Source organism: Desmodus rotundus, chromosome 10, assembly GCF_022682495.2.
Source record: "Desmodus rotundus isolate HL8 chromosome 10, HLdesRot8A.1, whole genome shotgun sequence".
Classification (NCBI taxonomy): domain Eukaryota; kingdom Metazoa; phylum Chordata; class Mammalia; order Chiroptera; family Phyllostomidae; genus Desmodus; species Desmodus rotundus.
The window spans coordinates 105,112,058-105,139,081 of NC_071396.1; the positions used below are offsets into that span (position 1 = coordinate 105,112,058).

General features: G+C 43.3%; 1 protein-coding gene across 1 annotated transcript in view; it reads left to right on the forward strand.

Annotated features, from left to right (window-relative positions):
• PHLPP1 (PH domain and leucine rich repeat protein phosphatase 1) overlaps positions 1 to 27,024 on the forward strand; it is a 171,602-nt gene that overhangs the window by 127,002 nt on the left and 17,576 nt on the right. The window contains exons 5-12 of the mRNA XM_024580518.4: positions 911 to 1,057; positions 1,677 to 1,907; positions 7,223 to 7,425; positions 9,132 to 9,192; positions 11,397 to 11,492; positions 15,549 to 15,704; positions 22,480 to 22,680; positions 25,373 to 25,535. Coding sequence (XP_024436286.3) covers positions 911 to 1,057; positions 1,677 to 1,907; positions 7,223 to 7,425; positions 9,132 to 9,192; positions 11,397 to 11,492; positions 15,549 to 15,704; positions 22,480 to 22,680; positions 25,373 to 25,535 — 1,258 coding nt within the window. The remainder of the gene's footprint in view (positions 1 to 910; positions 1,058 to 1,676; positions 1,908 to 7,222; positions 7,426 to 9,131; positions 9,193 to 11,396; positions 11,493 to 15,548; positions 15,705 to 22,479; positions 22,681 to 25,372; positions 25,536 to 27,024) is intronic.

The following is a 27,024-nucleotide window of genomic DNA, read 5'->3' on the forward strand; positions in this document are numbered from 1 at the left end:
TGAGTCTCATCTCAAAGAGCAAAAAGTACAGAAGTTGGCAATGGGCCAAATGCAGGAGTGCCCAGAGAAATAAAACTTACTGACTATTGGACAAGTGAGAAAATGAAAGAGCCACTAACAGAAGTAAAGCGGGGGAAAGTGCTGGGATGGAGATGGCAAGCTCGGTTTCAGATGGACAGGTAGGGCAGCTCTGGAGGGAACAGCGGCGGGCGGCAGGTTAGAGAGAGTTGTTCGCAGAGCAGTAACACGCTTCCCAAGGAGGCCAGTTGCTACCTAACGGTGGGGTGGCAAAGGAGAAAACACACTGGAGAGGGTTGGAGGGGGCTGGGAGCGGCTGGGTGGGGAAGGCTGGTCCGAGGGGGCGTGCTTGGCAGTACCAGGTGTTACGTTGAGCTTGAGCAATGACGATTGGGGCTTAAATTTGGGACTACAAATTTGCCTGCCTTAGAGACAATGTAGGGTTTTTTTGTTTGTTTTAATTTCACATTTGGATTAGAGAGAACGAAGCAGAAAAGTGTTTGACATGCCTGGGATAACCCAGAAATTCGGCACATCTGCCTGTTTTATCCCTCCCTCTCGGTTATCACTCACACGTGTGGATTAAGCTGGCCGAGGTAAAGCTAAAAAAATTTACTCAGCAGCAGACACCTCCCCAAATATTCAACTGCAGAATGATAAGGTTTTTTGGGTTTTTTTTTCTCTGCCATGTTGATATTTTAGGTAAAACACTGGCCTTTGAGTGCGAGGCTCTGCATTCCAGCTCGGCTGCTTGCTTCACCTCTGAGGACTCCATTTCTTCCTCAGACGAACCAGAGTTTGGGCTGGATGATCTCTAAAGCTGTGCTCAAATTATGTGAACTTACACATCTATGACATTTGTCTTTTCTTTCCTTTTGTTTTATTGTAATAGGTTCACCAAGTTGAAGAGTCTTAACCTTTCCAATAATCATTTAGGGGACTTCCCAATAGCAGTCTGCAATATTCCAACCCTGACCGAGCTGAACGTGTCCTGCAACGCCCTCCGAGCCGTCCCCGCAGCCGTCGGAGTCATGCACAAGTGCGTACTCGAAACCCACTGCGGAGTGTCCCTCCGAACCCCGTGGGGGGCTGCATCCGGGCCACAGCACTGCAGTTATTAACTTATGCTGGTGGTATCAGTATTGGCCCCAAACCAAGGCTCTTGTGTAGAGTTCATTTGTTAGCTTTCGTACTTCTGAGTATCTTGTTAAAAATTAGAACATCCCTGTTTAAAACTGCAGATCCTTACTGATGAGTGTGTCTAAGCATGGGAGGAGGGGTTACTTGCTCATTTTCTGGGTTATGTTGAATTCTGAGACTTAGATGTTCATTTTTAAAAATAACAATGGAAGATGGGTATTTGGGCTGGCTTCATCTCTGGCATTCACACTGCAATTAGCTCACATTGTTCCCATTTATGCCTATCCAAGTTGGGGAAATTGGTCATAATTTTGTTTTCAATAAACGATTAAGATGTTTATCTCTGATCTTTTCTCTCTGGTATATTATTGCCTCAGGCCTCCCCCGTTCATTTTACAGAGGAAAGTACTTTTTTTTTTTTTTTAGTAATATGATCTGTACTTATGGAACTTGTATGTTGATAAGAAAGATATAAAACGTATACATTCTCTTTATAATTCTTATGTTTTCTTGAATAGCTTACAGACGTTTTTGTTGGATGGAAACTTTCTGCAGACCCTTCCTGCTGAGTTGGAGAACATGCATCAGCTTAGTTATCTTGGCCTTTCTTTCAATGAATTCACCGACATTCCAGAGGTGTTGGAGAAGCTGACTGCTGTGGACAGGCTTTGTATGGCTGGGAATTGTGTGGAAACCCTGAGGCTGCAGGCTTTACGAAGAATGCCTCACATTAAACACGTGGATCTAAGGTACCCGTCTTACAGAAGCGTATCCCATTCGAGTGGCTGGTTTATATTGGGGGCTAGATGATAGCCCTTTGGGTGACGTTTTCCTGCCAAGGGGAACGGGCTGGATAGTTGCAGTTAGGCCCCATTTTTCTATGTCTTCCCAGAGGGAAGAATAATGATTAATAGTGGGGTTTGTTCATACCTGATATTTGCTTTTAAAAATTTCTCATTAATGAATGACCAGATGTATTGAAGGTTTTGCTTTGTTTGGCAGGTTTCAACCCAGTTGTAATTTGTATGAATAGATGGAGGCCGTTGGGGGAGTAACTTATGAAAATGAAACCATATCACTAAGAGCAAAGTGGATCTGTTTCTCTTGGTCCTTCTTTTCTGTGACTTGAGGCAGTTAACATCATTGAGCCCATCTCCTTTCTTAAATTTCTTTTCCTTCCTTGGCTTCTCTAACTTAGTATATGTTCATTAAATTAGATGTCTTTATTTATGTAACTTATTTATGTGAATTCTCTCTCTCCATCCAGGTGGTTCTGCCTCGTTTACTGGTCTTTGCACAGAAATATAGAACTCATAATCTCTTGTTTGGCCCAAATTTGGCTAGAACTTCCACTCTCACCCCTTGCAAGAGCCGGGAACCTGTAGTTTGAATCCCGATCACACTGAAACTCCAACTGGAAACCACTAACGCACTCCTTGCCCCATCAAAGATGTCCAGTAATCCCCTCTTAGTACATAAGGTTCAGTTCTGGTTTCCAGTGCAGACAGGACCAGTATACAAGGCGAAAGCTCTTGGAAATTTCTCTATTTTAAAGAAAAACAAAAGCCTATCATGGGACTGAATTACTGCAAAAACAACTGTGGGGCTTAGGCTTTACTAGTGACTTGCCCAGGTCGATGCTTTTTCGCCCAAACTTACTTCCTCACTAGCGCCGGGTTTAGGACCACACAATAGCCCTGTTAATGTCTCTTTGCAACTGTGTGTCCTCTCTAAATTACAGCTAATAGAGCCTAATTCATGGAGTTTTGGAAAGAGCTGAGTCAACTTCACCCTCCCGGCAAGTGTGATTGTGTTGTTATTGTTACCTGTCGAGGCTGCTTTGCCACTCGTGGGGCCTGTCATTCTTGGCATCTTTACACCTTTCCGTGTGTCAGAGGTGCTTCTCTCCTTGCTCTACTGCCCACTGCTCTCTGTGGCGGTGACCCAGACCCTCACTCAGACCTGTTGAGTTGTGTCAGTGTAAAGTAGCATCGTCTTCAGTTGTCTTTGCTCCTCCATTCACGTGCTCTGGCCTAGGAAACCCAGTTCTTCCGTCTCACAGGCCGCTTGGGTTGAGCGTTCCTCAGACCAAAGGCATCAAGCCTGCCATCCCTGGGAAAGCGGTGGCAAATCTGCAGACCAGAATTCTTAACTCAGGGAATGCGATGGTCATGACTTACATGGCCTTGCGAACACTTGGAATTGACAAGGGAGAGAACTGGACACTGTGTCTTGTTCACTTTCACAAAGTGTTCACAAAGAAAGAACACTTACTTTCTTTCTAAATCGTTAACATTACTTGCCTCTGAGTCACTAGGATTTTAAAAAACGGTCATATTCAAGATTTTAAGGCCTTTTTTATTCAGCCACCCAGCAGTGTAACAGTGATTCTACTGACGTCGCATAACAAGCATGAGAGGATTTCTGAGTTTACTTGGTTGGTACATGTAATAAAATATCATTTTTCTTGATCTGAATTAGCTTACCAATAAGATCAATCTGTCTAGAAGTAACTGTTCTTATTGAGAACTTTATGAATTCTTCAGACTTCTGGTTTTAATTAGGTATTTTTAGATTAGATCAGTTACAGGATATTTAAATGCCAGAATATTCTTGGGACAATCTGTGAATGTTGAGTGATCTTGAGCAGATAACTGCTTCCCATTAGACCACTGATCTGAGGAGAGGAAATCGGTCAGATTAGCTTATAATTCTGCTTTAAGAGGAACAAATTTAAAAAAGTTCCACTTAGTTTCTGTAAACTAAGGGCAAATTGTATTGATTCATTTTTTATTCCTTCAGATAGAAATGTTACATCAGATTAAAAGTGATCACTTTTCTTTAAATCTTTAAAAAATTTTTTTACTTACTGATTTGAAAGAGAGAGAAAGAGGAAGGGGGAGAGGGAGAAACATCAATTTGTTGTTTCACTTATTTGTGTATTCCTTGGTTGATTTTCTATGTACCCTGACCAGGGATCGAACCTGCAACCTTGGTGAACTGGACAACACTCTAGCCAACTGAGCTAGCTGTCTGGGACCTTAATCTTGTTCTTTTCCTTGTGCTGCTGTTCTTCAAGTCTGATGTTATTTCTCCTATGGCATCATTAGTAATTCCACGTCTCGTCTCTGTTCAAAATGCAGGTGTTACCTACGTCTCTCTCCTTGATCACTTCTCGTTCTGTTTTCTGCCTTGTGGTGGCCTGAACTCGGGGCTTCATCACTCACCTTTCATCTCCTTGTTAATTATTTCCCTAGTAGCTCTTATTTCCCCTCCTGGAACTAATTCTACTTTAACTGCAAACTGAATAATTTCACCTTGGTTTTCCCTACTGATACACTTAACCAAATATGTGTTCGATTTCTTTCTTCATTCAGCCAGCGCTTCCCCCCGGGCTCCTGTTTGCTGACAGCAGCACCACTTCGTTGGTTATCCAGACACACAACTTCACCCCTGTTTCTCGTTTACCCCTAGACCCCATCATTCTTCTTTCACTGTAGTTTCTCCCCCAGCCCCTTCCTGCCCTTCCCACTGCTATTGTTGTCCCCTAGCTGAGCCACCTGATGCCATCCCGCCGCCTCTCCAGCGAGCACAGCCTTCCGTTCTCCAGTGAGGCCATTCAAGCTCTTGTATCTGGTTTCCGCTCACTAGGCTGGGAGTTTCTTAATGAGGAGGCTCTTGCTCAGAACTGCTCAAAGTATGGTTCTCCATTCTGTGCTGGCAAGCCCACTGTTTGCCACTTTTCCACAGCAAGATATGCATAGAATTTGAGACTTAATATTTTAGAAACAGTGATTCAACATTGCCACACTATCCACGTAGGCTCGTAAAAGTAGAAATCTCACTGCACAGGGGAACCCGCATGGTGAGCTGCTTGTGGTGTGACCCGTGTGCTGCTCACGTGCAGTGTGAGTGCACAACAGTCTGTGACGTCAGACGTTTAGAAGGTGGGTCCTTCACCATAGATAACCTGGGAAGTGCCACTCGTATTGACCCTTGGTCCCCCAGTGTAAGATATAGTCATGCTAAGTATGAGTTGACCAGCCCCCCCGGGACTCGTATTCTCCTCTCTCACACCCCACACTGCTTGTGCATGGCGCTCGCCCTGTGCCCTTTCCTTCGGTCCAGCGGCCATCCACTGCTTCCCCGGGACGGTTTTCTTCTCCCGTGTACGTCTCTGCAGTTCTGCCTACCCTGGACTCAACTGAGATGTGTCCTCTCCCATCACATCTTTTTTAACCAGTTTCTGTATTTTATCCATCATTTATATAGCTCTTATCACTTACTCGTAGTCCTTATACTTTATATATGAAAGCATATGTGATTTTTCCTCACGAAATTTCAAAATCTGTAGAAAAACACCTCATTTTATTATTTCTCATCAAGCCAAAGCCACTGGGCATTGTCACTATCAGCGCCATAGCCTTTCAGTGTTGCAGAGTAATGCTCAAATTATTCATGCAAATGACAGAGTGGCGGGGCTAGTTGAGGGGATTTTTGGAAGGAAACTCAAACCATATTTTGCATCTTTAAAAGTTCATCCTAAATAGTTGTATTATTGTGTGAGCCTAAAAACTTTTGATATTTGAATCCTGGTAAGACTTGGCAACTTAAACCAAACAGTGGAAATGTTAACTTCCTTTTCATTATAGTTTTGTTTGGTCTTATTAAACCAACTCTTAATTATTTTAGTGTTAATACAATGAAACTGTGGGGGTAGCAGTTTCAAATGAAGTTGATAATGCCACATTACAAAGGCCATATAAAGTGTAGAATAGGGAGAACGTGGGACATGTTTTCAATTCTTGCAGTTTTATATCCAAGATGAGATTTGATTTTTCTTTTTATTGTGCATACCTTTTCTAGAATCAAGTGAGCATTTGGAAATAGTCAGATAGCTGGGCTGAGGCCAGTTTTTTAATCTTACAACCCGTAATAAAAAAGAGAAGGAGCCAAAAAATCCTCTTGGGGACATTTGAAGAGGCCATATGCTATACCTGTGGGTTGACGGATCCCAGCCCTTCATTGTCACTCATCCTGTGTGTTAATGGCTTTATGCTGTTGCTATTAATAATTCAGTTACCATCATTTTATTTTAGTTTTTAAAGGTCAGAAATACATACCAGAATGTTTGGCTTTTTTCTAAGCTCCAGCTTTCATATTAATGCTCTTATAACCCAAGTTCATGGTCTCAGCATTTTGTTGGCTTCGTAATGAGAAGTAGAGTGTTCTTATTGTTTGTAAGGAAATTGGGTGTAGCCTAGTAAACTGGGAATTGAGATTTTCATTTATTCTTCTCCCCTTTGAAGCTAAATATGTCTTTGTTGTATTGGTCTCTAGTCCCTATTCCTACTTATTTATCTTCTTGGCAGCCCCTCCACAGCAACGCCAGCCCCGTAGCTACCTCGTTCTCACACTGAGGTTCTGCCCGTTTTCCCTCTGCCCCGCTCTATCCTAGACTTGTTGCTCCCCGTCGTCGTCCTTCATTTTACAGTTTCTCAGTACATCCTAGATGCCAGATTTTGGTATTTCCTGCATTTTACTCTTTCAAGCAATATTGGAAAGATAGAGATAGTTTTGGTAAACAGTTCTGGGTTCTGAGCCTGTCGAAAATGCAGATACTTGCATTCCTATCTCTGGTGCATCTGTGGCTACCATTTGTTATTTTTATTTCCAAGTTCACCATTTAATTCTGTCCTTTATGGCCACACATCTGCCTGCTCACTTACCCTCTGTCCTTCCATAAATAGTCAACGCAGTCGTAATGTGCTTCTTGTATTCTTTCGACCATATTCTTTGAAAATAAATGTGTAAATGGATTTTTCCCCCTCTTCAAATGAACTAAGGTAAAATCAATACATATGCTTCTCCTCCAGGCTTAGGGGTTGTACCAAAAATAGCCAGAGGAGCTGACCAGTTCAGGAAGGCCAGAGCTGAGATTAAAGAAGCCATGCGGGACTCTAATGCAGTGAGACTTGAGTCCCTGCCCCTTATCTCACCAAGGGAGGGTGCAGCTATTCATGTAGTTAACTGTAGCCTCTTTTCGTGTCCTTTTTCTCTCAAGACTGAACAAAATTAGGAAGCTAATAGCAGATGAAGTGGACTTTCTCCAGCACGTCACTCAGCTTGATCTGCGCGACAATAAGCTTGGTGACCTAGATGCCATGGTTTTCAACAACATTGAAGTTTTACACTGTGAAAGGAATCAGCTGGTGACATTGACCATCTGTGGCTATTTCCTGAAAGCACTCTATGCCTCTTCTAACGGTATGTGACGGCGGCCACATCAGAGCTTCCCGGCCGGTTCCGAGAGTGTATTCAGTGCCATCTTCTGCGCGGTGCTTTGGCATGTCTTTCCTCGTTTAGTAAAATGTGTCAAACTTTGCTAAGATAAAAATCATAAAAGAAGAATTCTGGTTGGCTACCTAAAGGAATCAAAAAGGGGGATTCTATAGTTCCTAGCTTGTTTTTCTCATATTGTGATTAATAAGATAAGTTACTCCCACTTTTGATTTGGCACCTCTGCTTGACAAGGGAGTGTGGGGAGGGCGAACTATTTCTTGGGCTACCTTGTTAATAACAGTAAATCTGGAACCTTGATTTAATCCTGGAGCATGAAAGTGAAAGGATCCATTTTGGACTCCATTCAGGGCCTCAGATTTCCTGCTCCACTGACAAAGGACCTCACCTTGAGAGAAACCTCAATTACAGACCCACAGGGACACCACGAAGCAAGAGTCTTACTCATTTATTAAGCTCTCTGTCTTAGAACTTGGAAATCATGGCCATTCTGATAAAGAAAAGGTGATATGGGCATGTTTGCTAATGTGAAGATTTAGTTCCTACCAGCATGAATGAAAAGTATTCATAAGTTAAACAGATGTTTAACAAGCAGTTGTTTTGTGCATACTGCTGTGTATGAGTTCTAAAGGGTAAGGGACTTTCTAAAAAGGTTTCTTGTCATCTCTCTGAAGAAATAAGACAAAACTTAAATAGCCGTCGGCCTCCGAAGGGTTACAGGTTTGGATGGCCGTGGCACAACGTGGGTGTTGGAAAAGAAAGACTCGGAATGCAGTTTGCTTGGCAGGTGGAGGAAGACAGGGATTCCGAACTCCTAGGTGCTTGCTGGGGAGTGCTAAGAAGTAATTATGGGATGCATGGCTTGGAGTCCTGGTGCGGCTTTGAAGAGGCGTGTGACAGACGTGATGCTAAAACACTGTTAACATGACAGTTGTGTGCAGAGTGCATTCATGGGAGGAGAGGGGGGCCACCCCGTCCCCTGCTAAATCCAGGTTATTGTACTGGTCTTCCTGTAAGCTGATGATTTGCAGTCAGGAATACAGGTGTTGATTTGGGACTCTGAGGTGATACCTGAAACCATGGAAGTGAGGCAGCTGGAGAGCAGAACTAGCAAAAGCAGGCTTACAAACCCTCCTGTGTAGCTGGTGCCAGAGTGGGCAACCAGGTGGGACCTGGCTCTGTGATTGGAAACTGCTCTGTCCCAGGGACAAAGCCCTAGGTGGACCGTGGTGCCCTATTTTATCCAGTTTTGAGGAGGGGCTCTAGGTTTGAGAAGAGTCATTCTGACCCTCAGGAGTGCTGTTTCAGTAGAGTGAAAAAGGCAAAAGCGAGATTGCATCTGGTTTTATTGGAAGGAACACTGAATGTTTAAAAAAAAACCAGTATGTATATAGTTCATCTTCCAGATAAAATTTAGCATGCCACAATAAGTGGATGGGAAAGAGGTAGGAAAGTAGAACAAGTGATTTATTTTCAACTGTGAGTAAGATCTTGTGATTGAATTAGATGTTCTGTGTCCTTTCCTGTAGTTTCAAAGTAGAACAGATGGATGTATTGTACTTCCTAACCTAAACAAACGGCGGAGAGTACAGCCCAGTAGTGATATTCTACACACAAAGGGTCTCTCTGTCTCTTGAATGGTAACACTTTTGTGGTTTTTTTCCGCCTTCTAGAACTTGTTCAACTTGATGTTTACCCAGTTCCGAATTATCTGTCCTACTTGGACGTTTCCAGGTAAGAGGCCAAGTCCTAGGGTGCTCTACAGTCTGCCTGAAAATTACTTAGATAATTTTGTCTGAGCATAGGCATGAAGAACTTTTTCTATACTCTGAAGTATATAAATTCAGTAGTTGTAACTTACCCTCTGAAAATGTGCCTGAGTATCCGTCAGTTAAAATACTACACTTGTATACTGTAGTTCAAACAGAAGAATCTGAAGAAGAGGCTGTGTTGGCGTGGACACCAATTTGAACACCAGGCTTGGGTTTGGAAGATTAGTGAGTCGGGGGTCCTGTGGCTGGAGGTTCTGCAGTTCTTTAATTATGTTCACCGCATCATCGTGTCTTTCCCTGAAAGGGTGTTGATTTCCCTAACAAATATTGTGCTGTGTTTCTTTGATTTTTCCCTCTTCCTCTTTGTTATTTTGTACATGTATCTCCTAGCTAAGAACCCTGGGAAAGTAGCCACCAAGCTTACCGAAGTAGGATTTCCATACAACCTGCTCACCTTTCTCAGCTCCTTCGTGAAGAGCTGGCCGTCTCCCCTTTCACACAAACTCACTGCTGTGGTTATGCCCGTTCCCACACAGATTATGGTAGACTTTTTCCTGCAGACATAAAGCGTGTATTTGCACAAATTACACTTTAATAATCTTAACACGCTAACACTGAAAACTCACTTCTAATGCACTTCCAAACGAAATACCCCAAATTTCTGAACAGCCGCAGTACTTGGGAGAATGTGGTCCCCTCAAAGTTGCCCTCACTGTTAATGCATCTCAGTGTGTGGAGATGTTAATAATCCACAATGTTAATAATATTCTCAGTCATAATTGTGTAAGAATGTCAGACTTCAGCTGTTGTGAGAATTACTACAATTACAGTTTTATTGGAAATTTGTCATTATAAAACCCTGTATGAGGAGGACTTCACGTGCTTCCTGCTGACTTCACATCAGACGATGCTGTTTAATCTACTGAAGTCAGATATTACTTGATTTATTTATTTATTTTCCTATTGGCCTTGGTTGTTATCTTCCGTTTTTAAAACAAGAACAGTACTGGAGCATTGGCCATAGAGGGAATTTACTTTCCCTTCATTTATAGCGTGTAATCGTCTGGTGGTTCCGTGAGGTACTTTCACACACACACACCCCCCATCTCACCGGGATGTGTTAGGGGTTAATTACTATAAAATGAAATCATTTAAGTGTATCAGTCTTTAGGGTTCCAAACCAGAACTATATGTGCCTGTATAGACAGTAAGCAGAAAATAATGTATGTATTATAATGTATATAATGTATTGTTTTTTGTATTTTAATGGAAAAGTCAGTATGATGGCTAAGAACATGAATTTTAAATCACACATAATGCTACCACCCTAATATTACAACTATTTTCACTTTGGCTCTAATATAGTTCTCTCCCCAAGCATTATATTCTTACAGAATTGTTCATCTGTTTTTAAAGAATTACAGTCATAACATATTATATACCATTTTAGATTCTTTGTGCCTGGTCATTTTACATATTTAAAGGAAAGATAAGAGGCTAACACCTATGATTAGGGAGACATTCAAACATAGTAGATTTGTGTAAGAAGGGGTCGATCCATGTACTAATTAAAGTCGCAGTTAGCTTAGTTCACTTGTTTTGAGGCGGTGAACTACAGTCACCACCTCGTGCCTCCACAATGCTTCCGACAGTGAACTCTGAGCCGGAAGGACCAGTGCATTCTTGCTCTGCGCCGTCTTCCCCTCCCCACTTCTCTGTGGCTGTGCGGCACGATGCCCGTTGGAGCTGAGAATTATTTCAGTCTTAAGAGTAAAAATGCAAATTGGCAAATAAGGTTATTTTATGCCACTTGACTCTTTGACTTAACTGGAAGTGTATGCCTGCTTGTTTGTTTGTTTCCAATATAAGGCCGCCTCTCCCTAAACTGGTATGGGTTTATAGACTTTTTAGCAAGGCAGTTCTGGGAGCCAGACTTCAAAAAAATAGACTGTGGAGAGGACGTAACTGTGTCCTTTCCCACCTTTTCTTTACTTCTTATTCCTTATCACAATCTTCTATGTTAAAGTGAATACTCGTATGCTTTTGATTCACTGTATTTTGGGATTTCATTGAAGTTTTATTTATTCTGTGTAATTATTTTGAGTTTCAAACTATATTTTAGGCTACATTCCAATCTAAGAAAAAATTGTGTATTCTTACATTTAGGAACCGCTTGGAAAATGTGCCTGAGTGGGTATGTGAGAGCCGAAAGCTAGAAGTTTTGGATATTGGCCATAATCAAATATGTGAACTTCCTGCACGGTGAGTGTCACAGATCAAGTTAGAGAACCTCAGATTAGACAAGCAGTTGTAAAAATTGATGATTCAGTGTTGCACTTGTTATTAGGAACCCCTGAAAGTGTTACATGTGTGTGTTTTTTCCTTCGTATTGAATTTACTGGGGTGACACTGGTTAACAAAATTATACAGTTTCGGGTGCACAGTTCCGTACAACACATCCTCTGTGCACTATACTGTGTGTTCACCACCCCAAGTCAGGTCTCCTTCCATCACCATCTCTCCCCCCGTGTCAACCTCCACCTCTCCCAAAGGAGCTTTTTCAGCCCTGCCTGGTGTGGCTCATTTGGTTGGAGTGTTGTCCCGTGACCAGAGGGTTGCAGGTTCAGTTCCCAGTCAGGGCACATGCCTGGGCTGCAGGTTCGGTCTCCAGTGTGCACAGATGATCCCCGACCCAGGCATGTGCGATCCCCAGTCGGGGCGCGTTTCTTTCCTCCTCTCTGTCTAGAAAGCAATGGGAGAATGTGCTCGGGTAAGGATGAAAAAATATAAATAAATTTTTTAAAACATTTTTTTAAAACCTTATTTTTTAAAACCTAATATTTAGCATCTTACCTCATGTGGTGTCTTCAAATTACAAACTTTCCATATGCAGTGAAGAGTGATATGAGGCTTTGACTCTGCTAGACTTTTCAAATTCACGTAGTGGGTGGTTCCTGGTGGAAATTTTTCAGTAAGCCAACAGAAATGTTCAGAGACTCAGCAAACAGTATGATTGGTTTGCCTCTGTAATCTTAATTCTTTCCAAATCCTCCCCGTTGACCCATTAACTTGACATGTCTGCCTTACCCACAAATAAGTTTTGGTTTTCCTTGAGCATAACTTTGGGGGAGAAAAGACTATTAGATCATTAAACCTAGAAAGAGCAAACTGGATTATTTTTTTATCTCGTAGTTTTTACTTTAGTGCCAGGATTTCTAGATCAGCCATATGACGATGTCTAACACCCACAGATACGGACATCTTCTCGTCGCTGTGACACAAAGCGGTCTTGAGCTTTTAGTGACGAGCCCTGAAGTTAATGACCAGAAGAGTAGGCTGTCATGGGGCTGGCCCGTGGGACTTCCTGTGATGATTGGAATGTTCTGTACCTGTGCTGTCCAGGGTGGTCCGCTAGCCACGTGTGACTTTTGAGCACTTGGAATGTGGCTACTGTGACTAAGGAACTGAATTGTAAATTTTATTTAATCTTCATTAGTTTAAATTTCAATAGCCATTTGTGACTGTTGGCTGCCATGACTCAGGTCTAGCTGTTTGCCCCTTTCTCAGCCAGTCGTTGGGCAAAGGAAGCCAGTGGTTTCTGACTATGTGTCCTCAAAAATACCTTTGAAAATATTGTAGAACTGTGTCACTATTTCGGAGTTAAGTTTTACTTGAGGGGCACGATCTTTAAAGGTCTATGCCTGATACGCCTCTGTTCCCCTGTAAAGAACAAAGATCACGCATTGTACGTGCTTGGTCAGCCTAATAGACGTGTTGGAGTTTAGCCGTTTGGTATGGGAGCTGCTAGCCATTAGCCAAGGGTCCGTTGAGCAATTGAAATGTGTTTAGTTCTAACTGAGAAGTGCTGAAGTAGAAAATATACACTGGATGCAAAACAGCTCAGTAATGCTGTATATTGATTACATGTTAAAATAATACTTTGGGTATATTGGGTCAAATAAAAAGTACTGTAAGAATTAATTTACCTGTTTCTTTCCACTTCTAATTTTAAATTACATGCGTGGCCCACATTAGATTCCCATTGTCTGACACTGTCGGAACGTGGTTCTCATAAAGAAAGACTGAGTGTACGTTTTCAGTCCCTAGAAAGCTCAGCTCGTTTGACTTTCCCGACCACGGGTCCTTGCACCTGTAAGTCCAGTGCGCACTGATGGAGCTTTTCGGTGACACGGTGCGTGCCGCCCAGCACCGTTCTCGGTGGAGGGCTGGGGCTGTGCCCTGTGACAGCACTGTGGGCGGGGGGGGGGGGGGGGGGGGCAGCGCTTAGAAGACAGAGCAAAGAGGAAGACAGGCTACTGCCGCACAGGCGAACGACGTGATGGAAAAAGTTTCGCTCATCTGCTTTCCGATTTTCTCTGTGCCGTTCGCCACTCCAGCCTCCCCAGTGCCTCAGACACAGCACGTTGGAGTCTAAGGCCTTTGTGTCACTGCAGGCCACAGCAGAGATACTGTGTACATATACCAACAATTAAATAGCAAGTGCAGGGTGCCTGGTATTTCATCACATTTTCCCCCAGAGTTAGTCTTTGATTTGTTCTCTGTTAGTACGGGCTTTTGTGGGGGGGGGGGGGGGGATGTAAACAGACACTTACTCAAAGCAACCCCACAATGCTCTGTTGTCAGGGAACTTAAACAGTGTCCGTGTTGTAAGTGTGGCGGGACAAAAGCAGTGTATTGTTACGTTCTCGTTTACCGTGGTGGTTATTGCAGACTTCGTAGTAGCCCGTCACTGAGCGAACGTTCCAGGCAAGACCGTGGCTCACTGGAAGGTGATTTACTATTCGAGCTTTGTTTATCTCAGTGGTATGTGTAAAGGGTTTGACAAAACAGAAGTTAGTATTTAGAAGTGGAAATGTATTAAAATGAAAAGAAGGTATTTTGTGCTTAGTGTCCAAAAGAATTGAACCAGACCCAGTAACTGGCATTGAATAATCAGTCTATAGTTATCACACCTACTTTTTTATTTGGAAAAATCAGGATGAACGTTTTGTCACCTGTCTTCCAGTTATCTACCTTTTCAAGGGTAAAGTGTGTGTGTACGTGAATAATAAATAACCCAACTCTAAACTGTGCCACAAGCCCAGCAAGGCAATAAGGTTGATGAAGCCGATCCTGAGTTACTCGGTTGAAGTGACCGTTACGGAGACCCTGGGCTAACTGTGACTGAATGACAGTCCTGGGTAATCCGTCTTGTCACACTGGTATCTACACCTGCCACGCCAGGCACGTTAAATACCGTTAATGTTGGCCCGTGTCGTCACAGCCCTGACACGGGTTCCGGCACCTCTGTGAGCAAAGCGTCTAGTTTTGGTATTTAAAGTGAATGAAGGCACAGCTGCACTGTAGAGTGGTTTTAACAGCTTTGGGTGTCAGTGAGTGAGATCAGCACGGAGGAAAACGGGTGGTGGGGGAGGAAGCCCCGTTCTTGGATATCTCACTCTAACGTGATGCTGGGCACCATGTAACCCCACTTCCCCACACTTCCCCGATTTCCTATTTAAACCCAGAGTTTGTTTTATTCTCTACAGCTGTCGAAGGCCCCAGTGGTCAGAGAGCAGGCTTCCATGCAGTTTTGATAACCTCCGGAAGAAACACAGCCAAGCTTCCAACGAGCTCTTTAAGGCTCAGCAGAAAATAGGGGTTGAAGTGCATTCTGTTCTTCTCAAGGGAGAGTGTCTGCTCTGTTCTAGGATTAGACCAAAGAGAAAGCAAAACCGTACAGCCTTAGAGCAGTGAGTGAGGAAGGGCGAACTAATTGGATTGTGAAATGCAGCCGAGGAAAATGTAACATTTTCTCAGCTGGCATTTGTAAAAGATTAATTGGATAGACGAACCCTTTATTGAATGTTGATCCTGCAAGATAAAAATTGCTTGACTGTATTTATTTAGAATCTGTTGTGGGTAAAACACCCCGTGTTTCACAGCGACACAACACAAGCCCTGCCTTCAGCAGCCTGCACCTTTTGAAGCTTGTCCTGTGAGCCTCAGATTAGACTGCTGTCTTCGGCATCTCCTCCTAAGAAACCTGTCTTTCTCATTCACTAAGTAGCTTCTTTGTTGCATATTCCTTCTCATAGTTTTTCTCACCACCTTTTTTTTTGAAAGTGTGGAAAATACTGAAATATGATCAGCTCCAAGTTGGAGCTTCTGGTAAAATGAATTTGCAGTTGCTGTGAATGAATTTGTGTTTTTTTGGAGAGATTGTTTCAAGTGTTCTCCTACTCCTGTTCATTTGTTCATCTTTATCCCAGATGAGCTCTAAATAAGTTTCCTTCTTCTCTCTCCCTGTCGGCACAGCTTATTCTGTAACAGCAGTCTCCGGAAGCTGCTGGCGGGACACAACCAGCTGACGAGGCTGCCCGAGCGGCTGGAGAGCACCTCCGTGGAGGTGCTGGACGTGCAGCACAACCAGCTCCTGGAGCTGCCCCCCAGCCTTCTGATGAAGGCCGACAGGTAAGGCGGCCTGGCTGGCTGGGTTGTGCGTCCAGCTGGGAAAGGGCCCCCCGTTAGCGTTCTTGTCTCAGGACCCGAGACCGTGTGTGTGGACTTTCGGAGTGTCTGTCTCTCTGAGACCTATGAAGAAAATGGCTTGCCATGCACTTCCCTGGCCGGACCATCGTGTAGGGGGTGGAGACAGGAATCGCTTCTAGAGGCTTCATTAATTTCACTGCTTTCTGGAGAGAAGTGGATTGGCTGAGATGGGCAAGGATGAAGCTGGCTGAGTCTTCAGAGCGATGCAGGCTGCTCAGGCTCACCTTAATTACCGTGTGAGTCTCTGTGCTGGCTGTCACATATCTGTGGCCCTGGGTGACAGAGATAGACTTGCCCTGAGTTTGCTTAGCTCTCTTGTTTTTTGTTTTTGTTTTTTTATTTAGCCAGTTGTTCTTTTCTTTACCATAGTTTTTCCCTCACATTAAATTTACTTTTTTAAAAGAATTTTCCTAAATTTGTTTTGCTAAGTATTTAAAGAAATTACTTTGATTTGAGGAGGAGGTTAGTTCTCCCAGGCAGATAGGGTTGTGAAGAGGGTGGGGTAAATCAGTTAGCTCTTTTTCGAACAGCATTCTTGTATTATTTCACTTGTCAGAAGACATGAAAAACCCCACCCTTTTACGACTGTCACCAAACCATTCATGGCTTCTTACAGTGTTAATACTCCTACTTACCCCCTTTTCGAAACCTAAATAATTGAGGTTTTATTTACCTAAACTTAAAGACACACATACACACATCACTTACATTCCAGAAAATGTGGAGACACTGTATATTTGGTTTGTTGAATTTGGAGGAGAGAATACACTAGTGCTGACAATTGTGGGGTGGGTCAGCCCCAGAAAACATGAAGTTTAAAGTATTGGGGAGCATCTGAAAGCTTCAAGGGGACTGTCAGGAAAACATGCATTTCTGGACACAGAGCAAAGGACCCTTTCTCGGGGGTCTTCTGGTACTCTGGATCTAGGCTGCTAAAGCCAGTACCGCGGTTTGTCACGTGACACGGTCTGTTAAACGTGACGGCTTTAGAACGGGTGTGCTGCTGGCTGTGCCTGGTGGCGGGGAGGTGTGTCTGGACAGCAGATAGGAGCAGGGAGTCTACTCTGAATTGATGGCATCCACTCCTCTCTTCACCTTCCTCTGAAAGCGTCAGACCAGTTTTGTTAAAATTCCTATGACTTGAATCAGGAATTTCAGTTTATGAACTTACTCTCCATGTTCATCTTTGAGTTTTGCTTGTTTTGACTTCCTTTTCACTGGCAACTTAAAAAATATAGATAGATGTGCAATATGTTAGGGCATATGTTGCTGAAAAATTGACTTTGAGTTTGATCTTATGACCAGATTGGGATTTGGTTCTGTGGGGGAATGGGCGGATATTCTAATCTGGACCTCACTGGCCTAGATCTCTCCTCTTACCTCTTTTTGCTTAGAATTGAAGGTTTTCTTGATGGAAACCCCCAAAAGAATTTCAGATAATCAGTTTTCATCAACAGATGGCCAAGTGTGGGGGCTGATATTCCCCATGGGTCACCAGAGTGGATGGATGAGGTATTGCCATCCTTCTGTTCTTCCCGAAATCTTGGCACTGCCTGACTCCCCATCCATCTCGCGTCTGCACACTCATTTGATGGCCAGAGAGCAGCTCCTGATGAGCTCGCTCCACTTAACAACTTCCCCATAGAGGAGAGTTACAGGTTCCTGTTGTGGGCGGACATTAGGGTCTGTTTTTCTCCCTGGTTAGAAGGGTGCAGGGCATTTTCAGGGATGGGTAAGGGGGGGTGCACAAATGAAGTACGTGGTAATTAATAAATATCCCCAGAGTATTAGTCACTTTACAGATCATAAGTTTCAGTGACTCACACAGAACATGTGTAAATATCAAGGGGCCTAAAAGGGAACAGCAAATTTGGGAGAGCATGATCAATTGACCGTGACAACTGGTGCTTTTTGGCAAAGATAGATGTTTCCAGCATTTTGAAGAGCTAAGTGGCCTACACGGTTTTTTTTTAAAGCTGTCTTGTGAAGGTCTAATTTTTTGAGAGCCATAGTGGAATATAACAATGTTTCTCAAAACATGTTTTTAGAGTCCTCTAGATTACTTATTAAACGTGCGGCTTCCTGGCCCTTATCACTCTTCCACTGGCTCACCTGGCCAGTCACCAGGATTTTTATTTCTCTAGATTTTGAGACTTTCTTCTGACCTACCTAATAGGACTGTGTGGGGGGCCAAAGTTGAGAGTCACATGCCTTCTGAGAGGCAGGCACAGTGCCACTTCTGGGTATTTTTGCCAAAGTGCATCACCTTATTCTAGTGATGATAAAACCTAATCGAAAGATACTCTACGAAACAGCTGCCTAATACTTTTCCAATGTGTCAAGGTCACTTGAGATAGATGGGGCTGATTAGAGGAGACTAAGAGGGCATGAAAATGAAATGCCACCTGGGTCCCTGGATCAGATCCTGGACCAGATAGAGGACATCATTGGGATAATTGAAGAAATTAGGATACAGTCTTAAATAATTATACATAATTTTTGAAGTTAATTCTTTTCAAGTTCTTACTTAACAATTCTTATATTTGTATAACTTTTGTTCCTTAATGTTATTGCCTTACTATCTTTATGCCCAAGCCAGGCAGATTTTCAGACCTTCCAAAATAATAGTGTGTGAATTCTGCTGGACTGGTACTCACTCATCCTTCACTTGCCATCCCCACTATTAGGTGGTGTTCCTAGATGATTAATAATGGGGCTTCTTTTTCAAAATCATTAGTGGAGTACAACATATAATCTACCAGCAGTTAAAAAAATAACAAATAGGATAGAAAATACCAGCGTAAGAGTGAAGTTAAGTATAGTTTCATGAAACTTTTTTTTCAGTGCACACATATTTTGCATGTGTACTGCACTGGGTGGTCGTTTAAAATGTATTTTGTACTCTTGGTTACCATCATAAAAAATTTGAAAGCCCTTGCTTTTAAGAGCTATCAGCCTTATGAAATGGATGAACTTGTCAAAAGTGCTGTGTTGTGAAGATGGTTGAACTGGAGGTTGTGGGCACACGGTACAATATACAGGCCTCGTATCGTAGAAGTATATACTTGAAACCTCTATGATTCTATTAACCAGAGTCACCCCAATACAGTTAATACAAATTAAAGAAAAAAAAGACAAGTGATAAAGAATTTAGACTGTTTTTGTTTGACATTTCTGGAACATTTTGGGGTCAAAAATAAAAATAGAAGAGTTTTGCTGGGCTTTGAATCTTAACCTTTTGTATTTTTGATAGACTGCAAGTCCCAGTACTGATCTCCTGGAAAAAATAGTCAAATGCAGAGTGCCTGGTATGCGTACAGATAGGTAGATCTGTTGTACCAAACCCTGTGCTTTGTTTCAAGGATAGTTTGGCTGTAAGATTTACGGATATGCTGGAAATTACTAAAAAGCAATTAAAAACAAAACAAAACCAAAAAACTAGGTGAACCAGAGATGGACAGAATGTGCCAAGGAAGAACAGAACTATTGCTCAAGAAGCAAGAAGTGGATTTGTATCACTGTTCTTGTGGGCAGCTTCCCAAATACGTTAGGGTAGGAGCCACACATGGGTGGCTTTTCTCTACCACTTTTGCACTCTGCTAAGGAAAGTTTTTGCGTACTGTGCTGTTTATTAAGTTACTTTTAGAATTGAGTTTGAAGTGCAGTTCATGTGTGGTCTTCCTGCTACCCAGCAGGTATCCTGCTTGACCTCCAGCTTTTTTGGAGAGAAGGGGCTATAAAAATGCCCTCAGGAAAATGTTTTACTATTACTATTCTTACTATTTGAATTTTGGAGAGATCTGTTAGGGAATAGTGAACTCTTAAGACCGTTGTGATCTGTGTTTCATTTCTGGCTCTGTCACTAATTACTATTTATTGCCCAGTAATGTGACTTTTCTCAGCTTCAGTTTCTGTCTTCTGCAAAATGGGAGGTGCACATCTTTAGGAAGATGGGAGAATCAAATGAAATAGGACATAGGAACGAGCTGTGGTTTCTAGAAAGCACATTGCAAATGAAAGGAAAGTGGTGATACGGTATTCTTTTTTTCTAATTAGTAGAAGAGGGTTACATAGTAAGGGTTGTATGGGTGAACCATCTCTTGGCACATAAAACAGTATTTTATACAAAAATCTATAAGAAGCAGCTTAATGAGGTTATCACATTCTATTGAGGTTGAGACCAAAGTTGAAAGCAGGGGGTGGAGTTATATACCCTATATATTGAGTCAAACTATTAAATTTTGCAAAATTAAAGTAGTTGTTCCTTCTGGTAGAAATATAACACCTACATCAAACCCATTTAATTTGTGTCCTGAGACGTGGTAAGGTTGTGGGACAAGTGTTCTCTATTTAAGAGAATGAGCACTGAATTCAGTTTTCCTGAGACCATTATAATAAAAACTCTTTTTAGCCCAGTTATTTGCTTTCTGCTCATTGGCTAACAAGGTGACTCGGTCAGGCTTTTATTCAGTACAAATGAAATCCTTTGGAACCAGCCAGTGTAGTTCCAACTTAGTTTTATTCCTGGGGTTCTTTTCCCCCTTTAGTTTCCCATAAGGAGTATGTAGCTCCTTTGGTACAAGCAGATTTCAACAAGATGAGAGAGCAAGTCTTCTGGAAATTACTGTCTTGCCTCCATTCAGGTGGTGTGAATGATTTTTAAAGTTCCTTCTGCAACTTTCTAGATGAGCATTCACTTACCAATCTTTTCTGCTTTCCAAACAATACTTCCTCTTTTTCTGGCCTAAACATAGGCAAACAGTTATAAATTAATTTCTTTCTCTCTTTTTTCCTGTTATCTGTAACTACATGTTTCCTAGAGAATTGTGTTTTGATGAGATTGTCAGTTTCCCAGCCAGCTCCAGTTCATGATATTTTGGGACAATACATTTTAACTTTTTCTAATTCTGTACCGAAGAAATTCCTAACAGGGCATTTAAGCCAGGTGGTATGAATGGGACCCAAAGACACAGCCTCATAAAACCCTCTGAAGAACTGCGGTGCTGGAACTGGTTTCCTTCCTAGTTCAAAACCGTTTCGGAAACTGCACGAATGACCTTTCTTTTCTTCTCTGCACCACACACGACTGTAATTTCCCATGACTATTTATGGCCTGTACAGCCCTTTTCTGACTTCCTTTTTTTTTTTTTCTTTAATGTCAACAGAACGCGTGTTTCTTTAATGGAAAATGGGCTATTTGGGGGAAGCTGCTTCTCCTCAGACAGTAGTGGAGTTGGGTGTGCATGTGTGGAAGCCGGTAGGGGTTGCGAGCCCGGGGACCGTTGAGTTAGAGGATGGAGAGCTTGAACTGGCAGTCCCGGGGATGACTCATGAATACAAAGACTTCTTTTTGTCCAAGGTTAAAAATAACTGCACCTCGTATTCCATATTCTTTTTTTTTTTAAAGGAAGATTTTATTATTCTTCCCAAACATATGGCAGAATAGTCCTGAAGTAGATGCTGAAATTTTCAGACCCAGGTTATTTTAAAACAAGAGAGTGGAGGTTCATTAACAGGATAGTTCCAGGCGAGGAGGCAGGGCAGCTTTGCCCTTGCGAGGGTGGCAGGTGGGTCCTGTGGGCTGCACACTCCCCCGTTGCCGGCGGCTGCAGCTGCCCACTGGGGCGCACACTGTGGAGACCCAGTGCGAAGCGACCTGTGAGCCACACACAGTTCCTCTTCTGTCCTTCCCTTCCTTCCCAAGTGGTGTGGACCTGACAGCAGCAAGGGGTCTGTTTCAGTCCTGCAGCTTTGCATTTTGCATTTAGCTGTGTCTCCCAACAACAGCAGGATTCCGTTTTTGACAGTTTTAGTTAGGTATAAAAACATTCTTCATGTTTTAGCCATTGTTCACACTATCGTTTGGATAACCAGCTGCGTGTGTATGTTATATATATGTCATTTACTTGTTCTAATGTAAAATTTTTTGAAGAATACTATAGATACAGAAAAGGGGCCAAATTATAAGGGTAGCATGCGACGAATTTTCTCAAAGTGAGCACACTCGTGTACCCAGCACCCAGATCAAGAATGAGGATGTGATGTTAGAAAAACCAAAAGCCCTTTCCTAGATGCTGCTTCCTTTTCCCCTTACTTCTAGTGCCATAGATTCGTTTGGCCTGATTTTCAGCTCTGCGGTGACGGCCTCATGCAGCGCATCCTGTGTTCTCCGGTTCCTTTCACTCAATGCTACCTGTGTGAGACTCGGCCTATTGATTGTGTAGTTGTAATTCGTTGTTACCCCAGCTTTGTAGTGTTCGATTATCAGAGCAAATCAACTCCTGCACTTGTGAGTCTATGTCAGTAAAATGTAACAACGTAATGACAAGGACTTAGTCACTGTGTGATTTACTTGTGATCTAATGTCTAATTGATTTATTACTTTGAGCTCTTTAAAAAAAAATTAGGCGATCGTTTTTCTCTTCCTAAAGACAAAATATTTGCTTTATCACTCTCTCTTCCACTCCCCATCAGCTGTAAAATTAGTTACTTCCTCTCTCCTTTGTGCTTCCACAAAAATTGATTTCTGTCTCTCCGTATTTAACACGCACAGGTAGGTTCCCACATGCCTGCTAAAGCCAGGTCCTGTCTTTAAACTCCTGCTTCCAGACCCAGTTTCTAATATGCTAGGTTTTTGAGGCTTCTGGACAAGAGCTCTGGCTCCTCAGCAGGACTTTGTTGCGTTTTGTCGTTGCAGCCTGAGGTTCCTGAATGCATCTGCAAACAAACTGGAAACCCTTCCTCCAGCCACACTTTCCGAAGAGACGAGCAGCATCTTACAGGAGTTGTATCTGACAAACAACAACCTCACGGACAAGTGCGTGCCCTTGTTGACAGGACACCCCCACCTGAAGATCCTGCACATGGCCTATAACCGGCTTCAGAGCTTCCCAGCAAGGTGAAAACCACAAAGTGATGCTTTTCATTGTGTTTCTGAAAATGAGCGCACAGACGGGAAGGCGCAAGCCAAAATGTTCATTTCCCACATAATGTCAGGCGTGTGCTTCCTGATTCCTCTTCACAGCTGTCTTTTCTGTGAGCTGTGATCACCATCGCCCCAAACAATGGGTTGCTGTTTTGAATATGAGTGTATCCAAAGGCCCACTCACTAGCACATTCTTAGGGTTTTGAAATAAGGTATGTAATTTAGCCAGTGTATTTTTTCTTTTGCTTCTTTTTAACCAGTCAAATTAATGTTTAAAAAATCAACCTAATACGGTGTGTGGTAATTAGAACATAAACAAGGAACCTGAAGGTTCTTGATTAGCTACCAGCCTTTGTGTTTGTGCTTATGGTACAAGAAGCAACCATAGAAACTAGGTAACGTAACAAATGAGGCCTAGCTCTCAGAAGACTCCACTTTTAATCATATTTTGAGGTTGATATCTAGCATCTACGACCAGTGGCACTGAGTCTGGCTTTGAGGGAATCCACGCACTGAGCCTGACATGAAGGACTCAGTCCCCTTCCATGCTGTGGGCACTCACTCATCGCACACGTTGGGACTTGGAGCACATACCCACACATCAAAGAAGCAAACACTAACCCCTCTGGTATTCTGCTAACTGCAGCTGAGCCCTGGGCCAAAGCACAACGCTGGCACGGCCTCCCTCTGAGCCGTGAAGACTGCCAGTTTGTTTAAACCCTTCCTAAGGAGGAAGGCCCAAATATGCGTCGACGTGAAGTGTTGCTCTCTTGTTCCTAGTCTGTATTTATTTCTGTAGCTTCTCCCTTCGTTTGATGGTAATGATTCAGTTTCTTTTAAACTTCTGTGTACTTTACTCTGGAATGAGGAGGTGATGTATTGGCAAGAAAACATGACAATCACCTAAGATAATATTTCTGAAAAGGCTCATTGTCCTATTTCATATGGCGAATGTGTGAGCCCTGCAGGAGAAATGATTGTCATACTCAAATCTGGGACTCTTCCCTGGGGCCCCACGTCAGTTTTAATCACCTAAAGTACAGAGAATTTTTTATGCACCCCATGCAAACCCATCTGGCCATAGTTCCTGCCTCCCCGGGGGCTGTGATGTGGCATGGTAGCTCCCCTACAGACAGGCCTGGGACTTACCTGCCTCACGGGAGGTCTGGCCTCGGGTCAGCTCAGCCAGTGGAACACGCTCCCATGGTCAGGTCCATCTTTCCACGTGGAGGGACACCACCTTCTGAAACTTCTTCCTTGGGCCTGACTTCTGTGCTTTCAGTCACTTCTCATGCCCCATTACCCACCGATTTCTCCTCATTTCTTTTCAGAATAGTCTGAGAGCATATTCAAATAATAGTCTTACAAATGCAGGCTGCTGCACATGGATGGCTTCAGCCATCACCGTACAAACGATGGCTTCAGCCTTTGTACGTAACGTTGTTTGCGACGTACCCTGTTACCATGTTGGATATTTGTGCGATTAAGAGATCTGATTTCATAAGACAAAAACTTGGTTCTTGTTGTATCTTAGGCTGTATTTATTTTCAAGGTAAGCAAATAATACAAACTTTTACACATGAGAGATGACAGAAAAGTAATAAAGAGTTTCTTGCTGAAGTTTTTAAAGGTTTACTGTGACACATAAAACCACAGCAAGCAGAGGAGATACCAATAACTGCAACCTAAACAATCCCAATTACAAGCGTGAGTGACCCTCAGTGGGAGGGACAGGGAGCAATGGCTCCGTGTCCGGTGGTGAGTGTGTTACAGGCTGTAGAGGCGGAGGGCGTTTTCCTCCAAATTCACAAAAAATACAAGCCACCCTAACTCAGCAGTTTCCCTGTATTTGGTTACTGTAATTACCGAATTAATATTTTTAAGATTAAATACAGATTAAGAGTGGACAAGAGAAAGCGTTGTTTAACAGAAGTGTTGGGTGATGTCAGGACACATTGTCAAGGTTAGGTCAGAGAGATTCCTTCTTTGTGGGAGTTGGGAGGAGTTAAGAGAAATTTGTTTGGGGCACAGCTTAACGTGGGGCGCTGCCAGCGGGTGGAGAGAGATGACTCAGATGACCTTCAGCCATCCCCCCCCATTCCCGCCCCCGCCATCACGGTGACGGCTGAGGAATTAGGGAGAGCGGTTTAAGAGAGAATGTACCTTCATATGAGCTAGAACCCTCTCCTCCTGTCTGTCCCCTGAGTTTTCAGGGCCAGCACAAAGGAAATTGCACTCTCCAACTAAGCTCTTCCAGAGCACTGGTGCTGGGTGAATGCTAACTTTTGACCTGTCTGAGCAGGATTTTCGTCGGCATTTCGACTAAGCTGCATAGCAAGGGGATTGTGGCCAGGCTAACGTTATTCACACGCGCAGTTTTCATTGGAAAAGGATATCTGTTACTCTTCTTGTTGCCAATTTGAAGAGTTCAGGTTAATAGTTTTTGTTTTGTAGTAGGAAAGGAGAAGTTAAGATACTTTGAAACTCAAAAACAATAGTGAAAATATAGTCTTGTTTGTTGGAATGACCATTACAAGTGAATCTTTGAGGAATCTTTAAAGTCATAGTAAATTCCCCTTTCATTTTTATTATGTGTTATTTTCTTTTTAACTTGCCTCATAATTACCTTTTGGCTCCCTGCCCCGTGGGTTTCCTCTTCTTTTAGTAAAATGGCCAAACTGGAGGAGCTGGAGGAAGTGGACGTGAGCGGGAACAAACTGAAAGCCATCCCCACAACCGTCACCAACTGCCGGCGCATGCACACCGTGGTCGCCCACTCCAACTGCATCGAGGTCTTTCCCGAGGTCATGCAGCTCCCGGAAATCAAGGTGTGTGTTTGGACCCCATGCTTCAGGCTTCAGGTCTGCAAAGGGAACTGTCTCTCACTCAGTCATCCGAGACGCTTGCACCGTGCCTGGACTTCTTCAGCGTGGAGACTCTCAGTTCTCTTTGCTCCATCCTTTCTAACCACTGAACTACACTGTCGAGTGAGCAGAGGGTAAAAATCCCCAAAACAAAAAACACCAAACCAGGGTAGGGGAAATTGTATTCCAGGCCCCACCCCTCAGCAGCAGTGTGACCTGAGGCTAGCCTCGCAGCCACCCAACTCTGCCCATCTGTCCAGTGGTCTCGTACCCTGTCCTCCCCACGTCCAGCTCAGAGACTGAATCAGGTGTGAGAGCAGTTTGAAAAACCTAACGTTAATGCGGTACACCCCCCGCCCCAGCTCCCCTAATTAAGTAGCATCCACCAGAGCACCCAACGCAGAGAGATTCCCTGTACAGGTGCAGCACCATTAGTTCATTTCAGTTTAGTGAAATTGGCAGAACAGACCTTCCCGTTTGACAGGTGAGGAACCGAGGCGCTGATGCGTGAAGGGATAGGGCAGCAAATCCATGCGGTTCCTGACTCCTGACTCAGGGCAGGCTTGTGGGATGAGATCTGTCCGTTAGGAGGAAAGGCATCTCACAACTTTTTATTCGTGTGTGTGTGTGTGTGTGCGCGCGCGCGTTGGTACAAAAGCACAGATTTTTTATAGACATAAAATGTAGTTTTCCCTTTGCACCTTAGCATTCTACTTTTCATCAGTTACATGCTTAATGAAAAATAACTCAGTCGTTTCTAGACTCTGGAGCATATTCTAGTCCCCTAATGAGGAACAAAAGCTGTCCCACTTCACCCTTCCTCACTTTCCCGGCACCTTCTGGTGTAAACCGGATGTATCAGACTTTGGAAGACACTTGAAATAGCATGCATAATTTTTTACGTCAGCAGTTTTTATACATTCACCTGGTTGACATGTGCCTCCTTTGACATATTGAGGCGTTTGGTGGCAAGTTGAAGGGCAGGAGGAGTGTGATGGGATGGAATAAACCACATCAGAGAAGCACTGTGACAGCAGCACTGTGACGAGTGGGTCAGAGGGAGGGGGACTGACCGCAAAGCTAGGAAGCGCTCACAGCCCTCCAGGGGGCCCGGGATGGAACAGGACAGGGATGAGTGGGGAGGCAACTGGCTGCAGGGAGTTCAAGACTGGTGACCAAATAGGCCTGGACAGGGGTGGTGCGTAAGCCCCAGCCCTCGGAGGACCTGCTCTGCCTTTGCCAGTGTTACCTTGGTAAATAAATAGCCCGTACAACTCAGTCTGTGAATCGGTCATTTCAGGAAGGAGCACTTTACATTGGCATAACCCTGCAAGTTTAAATATGACCTGTAATATGACCTTTAGGTCATATTACAAAATATCGCTAACCAAGTTTATCAAATTCGGTAACGTTCTAAAATGTCCTTAATCTTTTCCCATAAGGCATGCTCTGA